Genomic DNA, 18,373 nt, shown 5'->3' on the forward strand with positions numbered 1-18,373 from the left:
TTATAGAGAAGACTGAGCAGGATGGATCATCAGGGTCCCTTTTGGCCGCAACTCCTCTAAAGGGACCTGATGGGGTCTCAGTTGGCACGAGCAGACTCTGCTTGGGGTCCGGGTGTCTTTGCAAGGGGGCTCATGTTTGGTGGGAAGCAGAATGCCCCGTACGGCTGGATTTCCTTCAGAGAGGTAGCTGGTCTGGAGGCAGTGCGTGGGCGGTGGGGGACTGCCAGGAGCCTGGCTGTGGCCCGGCCTAGCAGGCGGGCTCCCGTTGAGTGGCAGCACAGCCCTGCCTGTGCAGGGCAGGCCGGGTTGCTCAATTGGTCACACTCCTGTCCAGCTTGCTTTGGGGCTGTCGCTCAGCTGTTCATCTCGTCAGTTTCCTCTTTGCCATTTTGTTCAAACAGCTGCCTTGATCCCACCCCCCCTTCCCCGCCGTCCTTCCCCGACCTCCGGTCTCGCCTGCGCACTGCAAGGAGAGCTTCCCCGGGAGGGACAGGGAGCCGGGGCTAGCGCCCTCCGTTCGCTCCCCCACCTTCGCAGGCTCCGTGCCGGGAGCAGCTGCCCACGCCAGGGGCAACTGGACACTTTCCCCCATGGTGATACCCTCCAGCATTGAGGTGCCGCCGCCTCCCGCCATGCTGCTGGCACTGCAGACGGACTGGGGCAGGAGGGAGCCCGCGTGTTACCTGCCATCTTCCCGCTGCCACAGGCAGCCATCCACAGGTGGGCCCCGGCACTGGGCGGTGGGGGATCGCTGGTGCCTGCCTCATCCCTGCATGGTGGACACGGGGGCCAGGGGTTGTGTGGAAGGGGTGGGAGAGCGAGGGCTGAGGTGGCTGGGAGAGCAGGGCTCTGTGAAAAGGTGGCCAGCGGGTGCCTCGAGGTTGCACACTAGTCCCGTGTCGTGAACTTCTCTCTGAACGATCTGGATGTGGGGGTGAGCGGCCAAGTGACGAAATGTCCAGATGACTCAGTTATGGGGCTGACACGGGGCCAGGGAGGGGTGCGAGGAGCTCCAGAGGGAGCTGACTGAGCTGGGTGAAAGAGTACCTTGGTGGCAGACAGAAGTCAAGTTTGATAAATGCAAAGTGATGTGTCCAAGAGGGAAAAACTGAAACCGCCTGGGCAGCGGACAGGCGTGGAAACGTCCCGCGAGCACTCATCGTGAGCAGCTCGGTGGAGCGTTCTGCCCAGTGCACGGCCGCAGCTGGAAAAGCCCCTGTCATGTCTGGGCACATAAGGGCTGAGCTGGGGAATGTTTAACGAGGGAGACTTGCGTCTCTGCCCCCTCTTTGTAGGGCAGTGGTGTGGCCCCACCTGGAATAGTGTGTGCATTACTGGGCACCCCAGCTCTGAAAGGATACTGCAGAACTGGGGAGGGGAGGTGTCAGAGGAAGGGGATGAGAATGATCTAGAGCCTGGAAAAACTGGAGAGAGACGGGGATTGTTATTGTAGAGATCCGGAAAGTGATTGGTGGAATCGAGGAGGGGTATCGGGAGTGTCTGTTCTCCCAGCCTCACAGCTCAAGGACTAGGGGGCATGTGATGAAATTGAAAGATGGGGAAACTGCAAACCCATCTGAAGAAAGGCTTTGTCATCAACTACGTGATGGGCCTGTGGAACTGCCTGCCACTGGATGGTGGTAAAGGGACAACTAAGGTGGGATAGGATAGAGGTCTATAAAATCATGACTGGTGTGGAGAAAGTAAATGAGGAAGTGTTATTTACTCCTTCTCATAACACAAGAACTAGGAGGGTCACCATATGAAATTAATAGGCAGTAGGTTTAAAACAAACAAAAGGAAGTATTTCCTCACGCAACGCACAGTCAACCTGTGGAACTCTTTGCCAGAGGATGTTGTGAAGGCCAAGACTATAACAGGGTTCAAAAAAGAACTAGATAAGTTCCTGGAGGACAGGTCCATCACTGGCTGTTAGCCAGGCTGGGCAGGTTTGGTGTCTCTAGCCTCTGTTTGCCAGAAGCTGGGAATGGGCGACAGGGGATGGATCACTTGATAATTCCCTGTTCTGTTCATTCCCTCTGGGGCACCTGGCGTTGGCCACTGTTGGAAGACAGGGTACTGGGCTAGATGGACCTTTGGTCTGACTCAGTCTGGCCGTTCGTATGATAAGTCCAAGAGCTCAGCAAGATACAAAGAGGAGATTGGCATTTCTGTGGCTAATGGGAATGGCCAGAGAGAACGTAATGGTACCAAAGTGGGGCAGCGATCTGAAATCAGCTGCCGTGCAGCTTCAGCTGAGCTCCCTGAGAGCTGGTGTGGGCACAGGTTATCCCCATCTGCTGCTGCAGGGGGGTTGCACCTTCCTCTGAACAATCTGGTGCTATCAAAGGGGGGATACCTGGATAGACGACTCCAAAGGGCATTCTGTGCCAAAGAAAATAACAGTTCTGCACACAATATTTTAAAATTTTGCAAAATTCTGCAAATTTTATTTGTCAAGTAATGTGGATGCTCCAGCATGGCATTGGGGAGTACAGACCACTGGCTGCACAGGGGTAGGTGATCACTCTGCAGGGCCTCCCCCCACTCCGCCCCCCAGACATGGCTCAGCAGTGAGGCTGCACCCAACCCTGACACAGCACAAGGACCGAGCCTGCCCCAGAAACACCCCAAGGCCGGGTCCCTCGGTGTCAGGTGCACCCGGCGGGATCCAAGGGTGGGTTGAGAGGGTTCTGTGTGGGGCAGTCTGGGTGCAAGAGGCACTCTGGATGCACAGGGGCTTGTTGGGGGGTTCTGAGTGCAATGGTAATAGAACTCTGGAAGGGGTGTGTGTGTCCAGGTGGAGGTGGTTGGGTCTGAGAGGGGCAGGGTCTGGGTGTGATAGAGCTCAGTAGGGGGGGTTGGGTGTGGGGGATTCAGTGGGTGGGGGGTCCAGATGCTGGGCGAGTGGGGCTCAGTGAGGTGAGGATCCAGGTACAGCCCGCTGGGGTTCGGTAGAGTGGGGATCCAGGTGTGGGTGGCTCTTCGGGGTGGTTCAGGTGAAGGGGGAGTGGGGCTCGGCAGCAGGATTGTGGGTGTGGGGGGGGTGAGGCTTGGTGGGAGGGTCTGCGTATGAGGGGATCTGGATGCATGGGGGGTTGGGCAGATGGGGGAGCAGCTCCCCGTACAGTGATCCCTCCCCCTGCAGCTGAGGAGCGATTGTGGGGAGGGGGGGGAGTCTGACCTGGCCCCGGATGCTGTTCAGGGAAAGAGGAAGTCTCATCCTCCCCAGCCCAGCCGGAACTAGGAGCTGAGCCTAGCACAGGGTAGGAGCCAGCAGCCAGGTCTTCCCCAGTTCCGCCCCCTGCCCCACAGTGATTCACCTCTCTGCCGGCTGCCTTGGGCACCCAAACCATACTGCTGGGGAGGGTCGCATGCCGCTCTTGGGGTTTCTCTGTCAGAAAGTCATTTTTCTGCAGGAAAGCAAAGAAATCTGCGGGGGACATGAATTCTGCACATGCGCAGTGGCGCAGAATTTCCCCAGGACTAGTAGATGGGCCTAGGAGCTGATCCACTCTGGCTGCTTCTGTGTTCCTCTGGCTTTTTTGGGCTGCTGGTCAGATGGGGAGAGGAGCTGCGGTGGCTGGGCCATGGAGCTGGGGGTGGGTCCCAGGTCTCTGTTGACCCACAGGGTGGCCTCAAGGCATATTTTTGGGGTGTACAGGCTGGCAGGGAGGAAGGGACTTGAAGCGGATGTTGTAGGAGTGTCACAGGTAGCCCATCACCCCCCTAGGGGAGCAGGGTTGGGCTGGGACTGGCCTTGTCTGTCCTGTGTGTGGGAGGGATCCCAGAGCCGGTGGCTCAGACGCGCTCTGGCACCCTGCCCCTGTGCTGTGTATGGGAGGATCCCAGAGCCGCGGGCTCCATCTTTCCATAGCAATTGGCTCTCCTTCCTCCCCACCGCCCCAATCAGCTGCCAGGATTGCCTGGCTCCCTGGGGGTTAAAAATAACCCCAGCAGCTGAGCTGCTTGGGACCCCACCCAGCCTCCCAGCTGGCTCTCCCATGGCACTCAGCCAAGTGCTGGAACGGGTCGCAGGGCCCCTCCCTAGTCCTGGCGCACGAGCTCCTCAGCTGGCGCCAGGGCAGCGCAGGACGCAGGGCCCCAATCCCAGCCTGCATGAGCTGCTCGCCTGGGGCCCGGGTGGTTCACAAGGCCCCAATCCCAGCCTGCATGAGCTGCTCGCCTGGGGCCCGGGTGGTTCACAAGGCCCTGATCCCCGCATGGGAGCTCCTCGCCTGGTGCCCGGGTGGTTCACAAGGCCCCAATCCCAGCCTGCATGAGCTCCTCGCCTGGTGCCCGGGTGGTTCACAAGGCCCCAATCCCAGCCTGCATGAGCTCCTCGCCTGGTGCCCGGGTGGTTCACAAGGCCCCAATCCCAGCCTGCATGAGCTCCTCGCCTGGGGCCCGGGTGGTTCACAAGGCCCTGATCCCTGTATGTGAGCTCCTCGCCTGGTGCCCGGGTGGTTCACAAGGCCCTGATCCCTGTATGTGAGCTCCTCGCCTGGTGCCCGGGTGGTTCACAAGGCCCTGATCTCCGCGTGTGAGCTCCTCGCCTGGTGCCCGGAAGGGTCACAGGGACATGATCCCCGGGTGTGAGCTCCTCGCCTGGTGCCCGGGTGGTTCACAAGGCCCTGATCCCCGCATGTGAGCTCCTCGCCTGGTGCCCGGGTGGTTCACAAGGCCCTGATCCCCGCGTGTGAGCTCCTCGCCTGGTGCCCGGGTGGTTCACAAGGCCCTGATCCCCGCATGTGAGCTCCTCGCCTGATGCCCGGAAGGGTCACAGGGAGATGATCCCTGGGTGTGAGCTCCTCGGTTGGTGCCCGGGTGAATTGCAGGGCCTCGATCCCCGGCAGTGAGCCCCTCAGCTGGTGCCCGGGTGGATCGTAGGGCCCTGATCCCTGGGCGAGAGCTCCTTGGCTGGTGCCTGGGTGGGTCACAGGGCCCTGATCCCTGCATGTGAGCCCCTCGGCTGGTGAGCGGGTGGGTCAAACGGCCCTGATCCCAGCGCGTGAGCTCCTCAGTTGATGCCCGGGCAGGTCACAAGGCCCTGATCCCTGCACGTGAGCTCCTCGGCTGGCGCCAGGGCAGGTCACAGGGCCCTGATCTCAGTGCATGAGCTCCTCAGCCAGTGCACAGGCAGGTCACAGTGCGTGAGCTCCTCAGTTGGCGCCCAGGCGGGTCACAGGGCCCCAATCCTGGTGCACCACCTCCTCGGGTAGCGCTCAGCGGGTTGTGGGGCCCGAGTCCAGGCGTGCAGGATCCTGGCCCGCCGGTGCCTCAGCTGGCATGAGGATAGTGTGCAGGCTGCATGCCCAGCCCTGCTCTCTGCCTAGGGGTCTTGATTGTTCTGGCGGGTGGGAGAGCGCTGGGACCCCGCTGGCTCTCAGCGTTTTGACTCTGGTTCCGTTGATCGATTTAGCTCATTTTTAAAAAACAAAACCAAGATGGGAAAACGCCCCGAAATGAACCAAAGTCCCGGTGAACTTCGTTTGCGGTTGACCAAAACGTTTCCTTCTAAGCAAATTTGTTTCGTTTGGCGAGAAAACCCGACAAAGCTTCAGTTTGGCTCGGAACGGCACCAGATTCATTTGATTGTTTTCAGGTTTTGCAGCCCCTGAACCCCTCCCGTCAGTCGTTCACTCGGCTCTGGTTGACACCTGGGCCCAGGCCGTGAGCACCAGCCCGGCTAGGCCTAGGTCTCCGCAACGCCCAGTCCCTGCACCCGCAAGTGAGGGTGCGCTGTTACTTAAGGCCAAGTGGATCCTGGCGGGGCACAGCTCTGCGGTGGCCATTTGCACCACGTGTGAGCGAGCTGGTTTGCAGCTGATGTGCGTGTGGCCGTCAGTTGAGTGGGTGGAGGGCGTGGAGTGGCATCCAAGTTGGCAGCTGAGGATGGAGGAGGAATACTGCTGGGTTTTGTGTTGTGGGGTGGGCACCGAGTTGGGGGCTGCACCATGCAGCGGGAGGGGCAGAGGCGTGGGGGATCCAGTGGGGAGGGCAGGTGGGCACTTGGGGATCGAGGAGGTGGCCACCGGGCCAAGGACTCGCACTGATCCAATCTCCATCTCTCTCTGCCCCGCAGGTGGCAGCAGCAGCAGTGCAGGATGCCAGCTGCCGCCCGCCAGCCAGCCTGCCTCTCTGGGCGTCTCCCTTCCCACTGAGCCAAACATGTCGAGCCAGCACGGTCATGCCCCCTTCTCCAGCATCCAGTCCATGGCTGATCACCCGCAGGTACCCGCTCTCCCCGCCTCCTCTGGCCTGGGTGCCTAGGGGGAGGAGCCTGCTCCGCAGCAGGGATTCTAGACGCACAGGGCCTGGGCTGACCCTTGCCACGGGACAGACAAACAGCCAAGGAGCCCTGGAAGGGGCTGGAGATCCTCCCTCCTCCCAGGGAGCCCGGCCTCAGTGGGGATACGTCCGGCAGACGGGCTTAGGGCCGGACGCAGGATCCCTGCTGCCCTGGCACAGCCTGGCCGGCGTCATGGGAGGGCACCGTGCCAGGAGGGAATAGCCGCAGACGAGGGAGGGCGGGGGTGTGCCCGGGGGCACCCGTCCCTTGCTGTGACTGCCCGTCCATAATCTCCGCAGATCCTGCCAGACCTGAGCGTCCTGCAGAGGCGAATCCCCCTGACCTTCCGCGACTCGGCCACGGCGCCGCTGCGCAAGCTCTCCGTCGACCTCATCAAAACATACAAGCACATCAATGAGGTGAGCTCACGGGGAATGCGTTGGCACCAGTGGCTGGTCTCGCTTCGGGGCGGTACCGTGCAGATTATGGGCCGGCCTGGAGCGCTGGCAATGGGCAAAGCACGGGAGGTCAGATCCCTGGGCGGGGGCCCTGGCCTGAGACGCTGGCTCCCTGGGGGTTGGCGTAGGCAGGCTCCCAGGCCTGGGGCGGCTCCCCTGTGCCAGAAGGCCAATGCTGACTCTGCCCCCCCCCCCCCCCCAGGTGTACTATGCCAAGAAGAAGCGGCGGGCGCAGCAGGTGCCCCCCGAGGACTCGAGCACCAAGAAGGAGCGCAAGGTGTACAACGAGGGGTACGACGACGACAACTACGACTACATCGTCAAGAGCGGGGAGCGCTGGCTGGAGCGTTACGAGATCGACTCGCTCATCGGCAAGGGCTCCTTCGGCCAGGTCAGCCCCCAACACCCCGCCGCACTGCCCCCAGGTCCCTAACCTGCTGTTACGAGATCGACTCGCTCATCGGCAAGGGCTCCTTCGGCCAGGTCAACCCCCAAACCCTGCCGTACCCCCAAAACCCTGCTGTACCCCCCACACTGCCCCCATGTCCCTAACCCCCTGCTCCGAGATTGATTTGCTCATTGGCAAGGGCTCCTTCAACCAGGTCAACCCCACCAAAACCCCGCCGCACCCCCACACTGCCCCCAGGTCCCTAACCCCCCGCTCCGAGATCAACTCGCTCATCGGCAAGGGCTCCTTCGGCCAGGTCATCCCCCAAACCCTGCCATACCCCCAAACCTGCAGTACTCCCAAACCCCGCCATACCCCCACACTGCCCCCATGTCCCTAATTCCCCGCTCCGAGATCGACTCGCTCATTGGCAAGGGCTCCTTCGACCAGGTCAGCCTCCCAAAACCCCGCGTACCCCAAAACCCTGCTGTACCCCCCACACTGCCCCCATGTCCCTAACCCCCCGCTCTGAGATCGACTCACTCATTGGCAAGGGCTCCTTTGACCAGGTCAGCCTCCCAAACCCCGCCGTACCCCCAAAACGACGCCGGACCCTCACATCCCTGGCCCCCTGCTACGAGATCGACTCACTCATTGGCAAGGGCTCTTTTGGCCAGCTCAGCCCCTGCCCCCCCTGAATCTCCACTGTACCCCTAAGCCCCCCAGCCCCTGCTGTACCCTCTTCCCCCCTTCCTAATTTGCTGCTATGAAATCAACTCATTGGTCGTCAAGGCCTCCTTCACGCAGCTGAGAGCCACCTGCATCTGTCACATCCACCCCCAGCACTGGTCTGGCCCCTCCCCCTCCCCACCCCGAGTCCGGCCATCCCCCCGACAGCGCTCTGTCCCCCCCCAGGTGGTGAAGGCGTACGACCACCACGACCAGGAGTGGGTGGCCATTAAGATAATCAAGAACAAGAAGGCATTTCTGAACCAGGCCCAGATCGAGCTGCGGCTGCTGGAGCTCATGAACCAGCATGACACCGAGATGAAATACTACATCGGTGAGTGGGGAGGAAGTTGGGGGCTGGGGGAACAATGGTGAGGGCTGGGACGTGGGGGGCTGGGTCCTATGTTGGAGAGTGGGGGCGTATCTGGGGGCCGGCATGTACCAGGGGCCTCGGGTGTATGTTGGAGGGCTGGGGCGTATGTCAGGAGTGGGGGTATGTCAGGGGCTGGGGTGTACATTGGGGAGTGGGGGCATATATCAGAGTGGGGAGAATGTCCGGGGGTCAGGTGTATGTGGGGAGACTTGGGGCATATGTTACAGAGTGGGGGGGTTGTCAGGGAGTGGGGGGCATGCATGGGGGTGCTGGAGTTTGTTGGGGAGTGGGAGGTTGTTGGGGAGCAGGGGCATATGTCCGGGGGGGGGGCATCGGGGGCCATCATGTACTGGAAGGCTGGGGCATCTGTTGGGGAGTGGGGGGATGTCACGGAGCAGGGGGATCTATATCGGGGCTGTTGGAGTGGGGGGATTTCGGAGGGCCGGGGCAGGTGTCGGGGGGCTGGGGAGGTTATACCGAGGATTTCTCGTTGTGCCGTGTGGGGGGAGCTCAGCACGTCTGTAAGGTCGGGGGTCGCGGTGGAGGGGAAGTGCCCCCCCGGCTGTCCCTCACACTCCCTCCCCCTCCCCCAGTGCACCTGAAGCGCCACTTCATGTTCCGGAGCCACCTGTGCCTGGTGTTCGAGCTGCTCTCCTACAACCTGTACGACCTGCTGCGCAACACCAACTTCCGCGGCGTCTCGCTCAACCTCACCCGCAAGTTCGCCCAGCAGCTGTGCACGGCGCTGCTCTTCCTGGCCACCCCCGAGCTCAGCATCATCCACTGCGACCTCAAGCCCGAGAACATCCTGCTCTGCAACCCCAAGCGCAGCGCCATCAAGATCGTGGACTTCGGCAGCTCCTGCCAGCTGGGCCAGCGGGTGAGAGCACCGGCCCTGCCCCCCGAGCTGAGCCCCCACCCCCTGTGCAATGCCCCAGCCCCACCCCCTGAGCCATAGGCCCCTCCCTCTGGTGTCATGGCCCCGTCCCCTCTCAGCAACCCCAAGCGCGGCACCATCAAGATCGTGGACTTCGGCAGCTCCTGCCAGCTGGGCCAGCGGGTGAGAGCACCGGCCCTGCCCCCAAACCGCAGCCGCGCCCCCAAGCTGCGGCCCCTGTGCCATAGCCCCACCCTCTGTGCCATGGCCCCACCCCTACCCGTGCCCCCTGCCCTGCAACCTCAAGTGCAGGACCCTCAAGATCATTGACTTGGGAAGCTTCTGCCAGCAGGGAGTGTGCTTAGCCCTGCCTCACCCATCCCCTAGCCCCACTCTGGGGGGACAGACTGTCCCACCCCTACCTCATCCCCACTGCCAGATCCGCACTGCCCTGCTTTAGTGGTTACAGCAGGGGAGGCTGGGAGCCAGGTCATGGGTTCTCCATCAGCTCTGAGAGGGGAGTGGGGTCTAGTTAGAGCAGAGAGGGGCTGGGAACCAGGACTGGGCTCTATCCCTGCTCTGGGACGTGTTTCCCAGCAAAGCCTGTGGGCCTGGCCAGGCTGTGCCCCGGTGCAGGCTTCCTCCCTGCTCCCGTCAGGGACTCATCATGCTGCCCCTCAATCTCCACAGATCTACCAGTACATCCAGAGCCGCTTCTACCGCTCGCCGGAGGTGCTGCTGGGCATGCCCTACGACCTGGCCATCGACATGTGGTCTCTGGGCTGCATCCTGGTGGAGATGCACACGGGGGAGCCTCTCTTCAGCGGCTCCAACGAGGTGAGGGATGGGAGGGGGAATTGCCGCTGGGGCTGTGCCCATGGGCAGAGACCGAGGGTCACAACCCTTCTCTAGGTGGGAGTGGGAAACAGGCCCTGTCAGCGGTGAGGGGAGGACCATGGTGCATCATGGCAGCTTTTGTTTCAGTGCCTTGGGCCAAGCTCCCTGACTGGACTACATTTCCCAAGATGCACCACAGTATTGTGACTCCAATGATGCACCCCATCACTTCATCAGAGGGGAGCATCATGGAACATGTAGTCCAGCCAGCTCAAAGAGGGGGGAATGGGAGCACAAGCCATATAAACTATATCTCCCATGAAACACCTTGTTGCTTGTTTGGAGGGGAGCATGCCATGGTGCATCATGGGAGACGTAGTCCATCCAAGGAGCTCCTCTCAGAGGGGAGGATGGGAGTCCAAGCACATGAACTACATCTCCCATGAGGCACCTGTGGAGGGGCAGTTTAATGATGAACACTCAAAATGAAGCGTGTTTGGGTCATTTCAGCAAACTGAACTATTTCGAGCGGGGTGGAACCGGCCCCTGTGCGTCCTACTTGGCTCCCCCCGCCACCCCCTGCCCCCCGGAAAAGGGAAACATTTTGGCAAAAGGCAAACTTTTGCCCCCAGGGAAATTTTCAGGTTTTGAAGGAACCACGTGTCCACCGAGAAATCCTCTGGGTGGGAAATTCCCGACTGGTGGCCCTCAGGATGTCACCCCTTCCTGGGGTGAGAGGCTGGGCACGGCTGCCCCCAGAACGGGAGGGAGCGGGGCTGGGTGGGGGCAAGGCTGGCACGGGCGCCCCATGACGCCTCCCTCCCGCCCTGCAGGCGGACCAGATGAACAGGATTGTGGAGGTGCTGGGGCTGCCGCCCCCACACATGCTGGAGCAGGCGCCGAAGGCCCGGAAATACTTCGACAAGCTGCCCGAGGGGGGCTGGGCCCTCAAGAAGAACAAGGAGGTCAAAAAGGTAATGGGGGGCCCTGGGGTCCTCACCCCATCCTCCTGACACCCCCCCTTCCCTGGCAGGCTCTCTGTTCTCCCCATGCACCTCCTCCCGCCATGCTGGCCCCGATGCCAAGCCCTCCCCCATGCTGCCCCTGCCCCCGTGAGCCACCCTGTATCCTGCACTGCTCCCTAGCACCCGCTGCCAGGAACCCCGCTCCCCTGTGGCACCAGCTACCTGTGCATTGCTCTCCATCTGCATTTCCCCCACTCTCCCCACATTGCCCCCCGGCTGCTGAGATTCCCATGTCCCCACTGCTGCCACTCACTGCCTCTCCCACTCCTCACTCCATCCCCGCCCTGCTCGGGTCCCCCTGCCAGGATCCCTGCGTCTCACTCCACATCCCCAACCTGCTGGGATCCCTGCGTCTCCTGCATGCTACGCCACCCACCCCGTCCTTGCTCTGCTGGGATCCCCACAACCTCTCTCTGCCCTGCCGGGGATCCCCGTGTCATTCCCCCCACTCCTCCCCACTCATGTCTTCTGTGCTCCCCACTGCCCTGCCAGGATCCCAGCTGGGACCCCTTGCTAAACGTGTTTTCCTTGCAGGAATACAAGGTGCCGGGCACACGGCGGCTGCACGAGGTGCTGGGGGTGGAGAGCGGGGGACCCGGGGGGCGCCGGGCGGGTGAGCAGGGCCACTTGCCCTCGGACTACCTGAAGTTCAAGGACCTGGTGCTGCGCATGCTGGACTACGAGCCGCGCAGCCGCATCACCCCCTTCTACGCCCTGCAGCACAACTTCTTCAAGAAGACCAGCGACGAGGGCACCAACACCAGCAACAGCAACTCCACCAGCCCGGCCATGGAGCACAGCCACAGCACCAGTACCACCAGCTCCGTCTCCAGCTCGGGTACGGCCCCGATCCCCTGTCCCGGCCCCCGATTCCCCAGCACCAGTGCCACCAGCTCCCTCTCCAGCTCGGGTACGGCCCCGATCCCCTGTCCCGGCCCCCGATTCCCCAGCACCAGTGCCACCAGCTCCGTCGCCAGCTCGGCACGGCCCGATCCCCTGTCCCGGCCCCGATTCCCCAGCACCAGTGCCACCAGCTCCGTCTCCAGCTCGGCATGCGGCCCGATCCCCTGTCCCGGCCCCGATTCCCCAGCACCAGTGCCACCAGCTCCGTCTCCAGCTCGGTGCGGCCCGATCCCCTGTCCCGCCCCGATTCCCCAGCACCAGTGCCACCAGCTCCGTCTCCAGCTCGGGTACGGCCCCGATCCCCTGTCCCGGCCCCCGATTCCCCAGCACCAGTGCCACCAGCTCCGTCTCCAGCTCGGGTACGGCCCCGATCCCCTGTCCCGGCCCCCGATTCCCCAGCACCAGTGCCACCAGCTCCGTCTCCAGCTCGGGTACGGCCCCGATCCCCTGTCCTGGCCCCCGATTCCCCAGCACCAGTGCCACCAGCTCCGTCTCCAGCTCGGGTACGGCCCCGATCCCCTGTCCCGGCCCCCGATTCCCCAGCACCAGTGCCACCAGCTCCGTCTCCAGCTCGGCACGGCCCCGATCCCCTGTCCCGGCCCCGATTCCCCAGCACCAGTGCCACCAGCTCCGTCTCCAGCTCGGCACGGCCCCGATCCCCTGTCCCGGCCCCGATTCCCAGCACCAGTGCCACCAGCTCCGTCTCCAGCTCGGGTACGGCCCCGATCCCCTGTCCCGGCCCCCGATTCCCCAGCACCAGTGCCACCAGCTCCGTCTCCAGCTCGGGTATGGCCCCGATCCCCTGTCCGGGCCCCCGATTCCCCAGCACCAGTGCCACCAGCTCCGTCTCCAGCTCGGGTATGGCCCTGATCCCCTGTCCCGGCCCCCGATTCCCCAGCACCAGTGCCACCAGCTCCGTCTCCAGCTCGCACGGCCCCGATCCCCTGTCCCGGCCCCCGATTCCCCAGCACCAGTGCCACCAGCTCCGTCTCCAGCTCGGCACGGCCCCGATCCCCTGTCCCGGCCCCCGATTCCCCAGCACCAGTGCCACCAGCTCCGTCTCCAGCTCGGCACGGCCCCGATCCCCTGTCCCGGCCCCCGATTCCCCAGCACCAGTGCCACCAGCTCCGTCTCCAGCTCGGGTACGGCCCCGATCCCCTGTCCCGGCCCCCGATTCCCCAGCACCAGTGCCACCAGCTCCGTCTCCAGCTCGGGTACGGCCCCGATCCCCTGTCCCGGCCCCCGATTCCCCAGCACCAGTGCCACCAGCTCCGTCTCCAGCTCGGGTACGGCCCCGATCCCCTGTCCCGGCCCCCGATTCCCCAGCACCAGTACCACCAGCTCCATCTCCAGCTCGAGTGCAGCCCCGATCCCCTGTCCCGGCCCCCGATTCCCCAGCACCAGTACCACCAGCTCCCTCTCCAGCTCGGGTACGGCCCCGATCCCCTGTCCCGGCCCCCGATTCCCCAGCACCAGTACCACCAGCTCCCTCTCCAGCTCGGTAAGTGCCCCGATCCCCTGTCCCGGCCCCCGATTCCCCAGCACCAGTACCACCAGCTCCGTCTCCAGCTCGGGTACGGCCCCGATCCCCTGTCCTGGCCCCCGATTCCCCAGCACCAGTACCACCAGCTCCGTCTCCAGCTCGGGTACGGCCCCGATCCCCTGTCCTGGCCCCCGATTCCCCAGCACCAGTACCACCAGCTCCGTCTCCAGCTCGGGTACGGCCCCGATCCCCTGTCCCGGCCCCCGATTCCCCAGCACCAGTACCACCAGCTCCGTCTCCAGCTCGGGTACGGCCCCGATCCCCTGTCCCGGCCCCCGATTCCCCAGCACCAGTACCACCAGCTCCGCCTCCAGCTCGGCTATGGCCCCGATCCCCTGTCCCGGCCCCCGATTCCCCAGCACCAGTACCACCAGCTCCGTCTCCAGCTCGGGTACGGCCCCGATCCCCTGTCCCGGCCCCCGATTCCCCAGCACCAGTACCACCAGCTCCATCTCCAGCTCGAGTGCGGCCCCGATCCCCTGTCCTGGCCCCCTGATTCCCCCGCACCAGTGCCCCCAGCTCCGTCTCCAGCTCGGGTATGGCCCCGATCCCCTGTCCTGGCCCCCGATTCCCCAGCACTAGTACCACCAGCTCCGTCTCCAGCTCGGGTACGGCCCCGATCCCCTGTCCTGTCCCCCGATTCCCCAGCACCAGTACCACCAGCTCTGTCTCCAGCTCGGGTATGGCCCCGATCCCCTGTCCTGGCCCCGATTCCCAGCACCAGTACCACCAGCTCCGTCTCCAGCTCGGGTACGGCCCCGATCCCCTGTCCCGGCCCCCGATTCCCCAGCACCAGTGCCACCAGCTCCGCCTCCAGCTCGGCTATGGCCCCGATCCCCTGTCCCGGCCCCCGATTCCCCAGCACCAGTACCACCAGCTCCGTCTCCAGCTTGGGTACGGCCCCGATCCCCTGTCCCGGCCCCCGATTCCCCAGCACCAGTGCCACCAGCTCCCTCTCCAGCTCGGGTGCGGCCCCGATCCCCTGTCCCGGCCCCCGATTCCCCAGCACCAGTCCACCAGCTCCATCTCCAGCTCGGGTATGGCCCCAATCCCGTCTTGGCCCCCAGTCCACCAGTACCACCAGCTCTGTCTCCAGCTCAGGTATGGCCCCCAGTGCCCAGCCCCCAATCCTCTACCTCCGGCCCCATGTGTTGGGCCCCCAGTCCTGTGGCACCAGTATCACTAGCTCCATCTCCAGCCTGGGCTGTCTCTCACAATGCTTTGCTAGTGACAAGCAGCAAACCCCTCCAGGCGCTGTCATCACTCAGCACAACAGCATGTGGCGCCTCCCACCCAGCTAGATTGCGTGAATGTCCCAGAGCCACTCACGAATCACACAGAGAAAGGCACCAGCCAGATCCCCCCAGCTCCCAGCCTTGTACCTCAGGAATATACTGCACGAGCAGTGCAAATTTATTCATTGGTTCACCACTTCATCAGCGGAAAGTGGATACACACCAGCCTTTGTACACCTGAGCAGATTCACCCCACACTTCATACAAACTCACTGGTAAAGATAAACAGTAAAACAAGTTTATTGACTACAAAAGCTAGATTTTAAGTGATTATAAGGGATAAGCAAAAAGTCAGTTAGTTACGAAAGAGAACAAAATTAGCACAGTCTAATCTTAAACCTGTAAGACACTAGGCAGCATTTAGATCAAGCAGTGTTCTCGCCCCACTGGGTGTTACTGTTCATAATACCCAGGTTTACCCTTGAAACCTGGGCCAGTCTCCTGTGTTGGAGTCTTTAGTCTTCTGCGCATCCTTGTTGCTTGCAGTGTAGGTGGGGGCAGGGGGAGGGCCCCTGTGTTCCGTTTTATACCCTCAGTCCGTGGGCTTGGAGAACACAAGTCCAGGCATGTCTGGGGGCGTTGCTGAGTCACCAGGCAAGGTTGAGCAATTCCCCGGTGTGGCCTCGTGTAGGTGACTCATCGCATTGTAGCTCCCTTGCTGGACAACAGCTGTTCGTGGTTGTGCGACACCCGCCCGGCGTTGCTGATCCCCCTGGTTATTGTCTCGGGGGCGCTAGTATCTGGGCGCTTCCCAAACCCACAGCAGATTTTAGTGACAATCATACAACACAGTTCTCAGAACTTCATGTGCATTAATGATAGAACAGTGGGTTTCAGCAAATCAGAACCTTTCCCATGATGCCTTTCAAGACATGCTTTATATGCGATACCACAATTATATACAAATGTTGAATATGGGGGTCACAGGGCGCACCTCTGGGGTGTACAGTGTGACAGCCAGAACCACCAGCTCCATCTCCAGCTTGGGTATGGCCCCGACTCCCTGCCCCAGGCCTGGTACAGCTCCTGACCCACCAGCACTGCCAGCTTCTTCTCATGCTCTGGTACGGCCTCCAGATCCTCCAGCCCCGCCCTGGCACCAGCACTGACGGCCTCTTTCTCCCCCCACAGGCGGCTCCAGTGGCTCTTCCAATGACAACCGCAACTACCGCTACAGCAACCGCTACTACGCCAGCACGGTCGCCGCCCACACCGACTGCGAGATGCAGAGCCCCCAGGTACGACCCCCTAGCCCCCCCTGCCGCCCGCACTGACTGCGAGTTGCAGAGCCCCCAGGTACAGCCCCCTAGCCCCCCCCCACCGCCCACACTGACTGCGAGATGCAGAGCCCCCAGGTACAACCCCCTAGCCCCCCCTGCCGCCCGCACCGACTGCGAGATGCAGAGCCCCCAGGTACGGCCCCTAGCCCCCCCTGCCGCCCACACCGACTGCGAGATGCAGAGCCCCCAGGTACGGCCCCCTAGCCCCCCCCGCCGCCCACACCGACTGCGAGATGCAGAGCCCCCAGGTACGGCCCCTAGTCCCCCCTGCCGCCCGCACTGACTGCGAGATGCAGAGCCCCAGGTACAGCCCCTAGCCCCCTGCCGCCCACACTGACTGCGAGATGCAGAGCCCCAGGTACGGCCCCTAGCCCCCTGCCGACCACACCGACTGCGAGATGCAGAGCCCCAGGTACGGCCCCTAGCCCCCCCCGCCGCCCACACCGACTGCGAGATGCTGAGCCCCCAGGTACGGCCACTAGTCCCGCCTGCCGCCCGCACTGACTGCGAGATGCAGAGCCCCCAGGTACGGCTCCCTAGCCCCCCCCCCGCCGCCCACACCGACTGCGAGATGCAGAGCCCCCAGATACAGCCCCCTAGCCCCCCCTGCCGACCACACCGACTGCGAGATGCAGAGCCCCAGGCATGATCCCGCTGCCCCTTACCATCTCCATCCCCAGCACCCCAGGTACGGCCCCCTTGCTCTCCACAGCCCACACTGACTGAGAGTTGCAGCGCCCCCAACGTTGCGGACACTCCAGCTTATCCCCTCCTCACCCCTTTAGCCCGTCCCCAGCCCTGCTCCCCTCACCGCTGGCATGTCTCTCTCTTTCCGCAGGCTCCTCCCCAGCAGCAGCAGCCACGCCTCTGGGCCGGGGGGGATGTCCCGGCGCCATCCAGCGACGGCTACCCGCCGATCTTACCTCACAAGCCCACGCCCAGCCAGCCGGCGGCACCGCACTTCCACGGGGCGGGCCCGCACCCGCTCTTCCAGCCGGCCGGGCGCGCCCATTACCACCGCCCGCCCGTCTCACCCCACGGCCCCGAGTGCATGGAGCTGGGCCCGGGCCCCCGGCACCTGGACTGCGCCCCTTTCGGCTCGTCAGCCTTCCGGACTAGAGCGGCGGTGGGGGGGCGGGCGGGCGAGGGGGGGCTGCCGCTGGCCTACCCCCCCCACCTGCGCAGCCGGGCGGAGCCCGAGGACTCGGCGCCCATGCTGGGCGTGTGCGTCCCGCAGAGCACGGCAGCCAGCTCTTGATGACTCCTCAAGCCATAATGCTCTTAGGATGCGCTGCCCGGCGGGGGGCGGGCACGGTGCCCACGGATCTTCACAGCCCCGAAAGCTGGCGCCGCCCTCCACCCCCACCTCCATCCCGGGAGCTGGCGCCGCCCGCGGCCCCCTTGCCTCTGGGAGCTGGCCCTGCCCACCACAACCCCCAGGGGGTGGCAACACTCGTGGCACCCTGCCCTGCCCCGGAGCCAGCACCGCCCACGGTCCCTGACCCGCCCACCTCCAAGCCACCGCGGCCCTTTCTCTCCCATAGAGCCAGCCCCATGCCCACAGCCCTCTGCCCTCCCAAGCCAGTGCCACCCCTGCTGTCCCACTGCTTAGCCAGCAGAGCCAGTGCCCCCTGTGGTTGCCTGGAGCTGGCACTGCCCTTGCCCCCCAGACTCCCCACGGTCCGGAGCTGGCACTGCCCCTCCCTCGTGTCCGTGTGGTTCCTACTGTAAATGGTTCCTCGTTAACACTGGCTCCCTGGGCCAGGTGGGCGCTGGGGGGCTGCCGGCCGAACAGAGGGTCCCTCTGCACTTCACGGACTGACGGCCGGGCTGCCCGCCCCATGTCCAACTGGAATTGCTGCTAAAACCGCCCCCTGCCCGGGCAGCAGGGCCCTAGCCAATATTTATAGACCCTGGCCCCTCCCACCGTGGGGAAGGAGCGCCCTGATCTCCCCCCCCTCCCCCCATGTCCTGCTGGAAGAGCCCCATGCCCCTCTCGCCCTGCCCCACCCTCCTCCCCTCTCGCCCTGCCCCTCCCCCCCAGCGTGTGTGGGAGCCCCCTGGGGATGAGCCCTGTGGTCTGACACCCCGGCACTGGCGTGGCAGCGAGCCGGGCCGGCCGTGTGGCCCCAGTGTGGCCGTGGCTCGTGCTGTACTGTTTGTCTTTAATTTATTGTACCAAAGACGGTGCGCGGCTTCCCCTGGAGAGGCCGGAGGGGCTGCCCCGTCGGGCCCTCCCGGCACGGCCCCTGCGCTCGCCGCTGGACCCGGGGCCTCTGCTTTGGAGGGGGTGGTGAATAAAATAGTGACAGCAGCTCCGCCGGCTCCCGGTCCCTCTGCTGGCGTCCTCCGCCCGCAGGCAGCCTGGAGACC

At 63.8% G+C, this 18,373-nt stretch overlaps 1 protein-coding gene across 4 annotated transcripts in view; it reads left to right on the plus strand.

Moving 5' to 3' along the window:
- Nucleotides 1–18,314, plus strand: part of LOC120390063 (dual specificity tyrosine-phosphorylation-regulated kinase 1B-like) — a 33,348-nt gene extending 15,034 nt beyond the window's left edge. The window contains exons 2-12 of one of the 4 annotated variants that reach the window (XM_039512336.1): nt 6,086–6,234; nt 6,592–6,711; nt 6,953–7,141; nt 8,054–8,201; nt 8,834–9,120; nt 9,808–9,954; nt 10,788–10,928; nt 11,514–11,522; nt 11,700–11,817; nt 15,852–15,958; nt 16,839–18,314. In XM_039512336.1, coding sequence (XP_039368270.1) covers nt 6,086–6,234; nt 6,592–6,711; nt 6,953–7,141; nt 8,054–8,201; nt 8,834–9,120; nt 9,808–9,954; nt 10,788–10,928; nt 11,514–11,522; nt 11,700–11,817; nt 15,852–15,958; nt 16,839–17,258 — 1,835 coding nt within the window. In that variant the 3' untranslated portion in view covers nt 17,259–18,314. Of the gene's footprint in view, nt 1–575; nt 721–6,085; nt 6,235–6,591; nt 6,712–6,952; nt 7,142–8,053; nt 8,202–8,833; nt 9,121–9,807; nt 9,955–10,787; nt 10,929–11,513; nt 11,818–15,851; nt 15,959–16,838 lie in introns of those variants that run through there. The other 3 variants (XM_039512335.1, XM_039512334.1, XM_039512337.1) reach the window with 3 other exon arrangements.
- Nucleotides 18,315–18,373: the final 59 nt, after the last annotated feature.

The sequence above is a fragment of the Mauremys reevesii genome, linkage group 24 (assembly GCF_016161935.1).
Source record: "Mauremys reevesii isolate NIE-2019 linkage group 24, ASM1616193v1, whole genome shotgun sequence".
NCBI classification, from domain to species: Eukaryota; Metazoa; Chordata; order Testudines; family Geoemydidae; genus Mauremys; species Mauremys reevesii.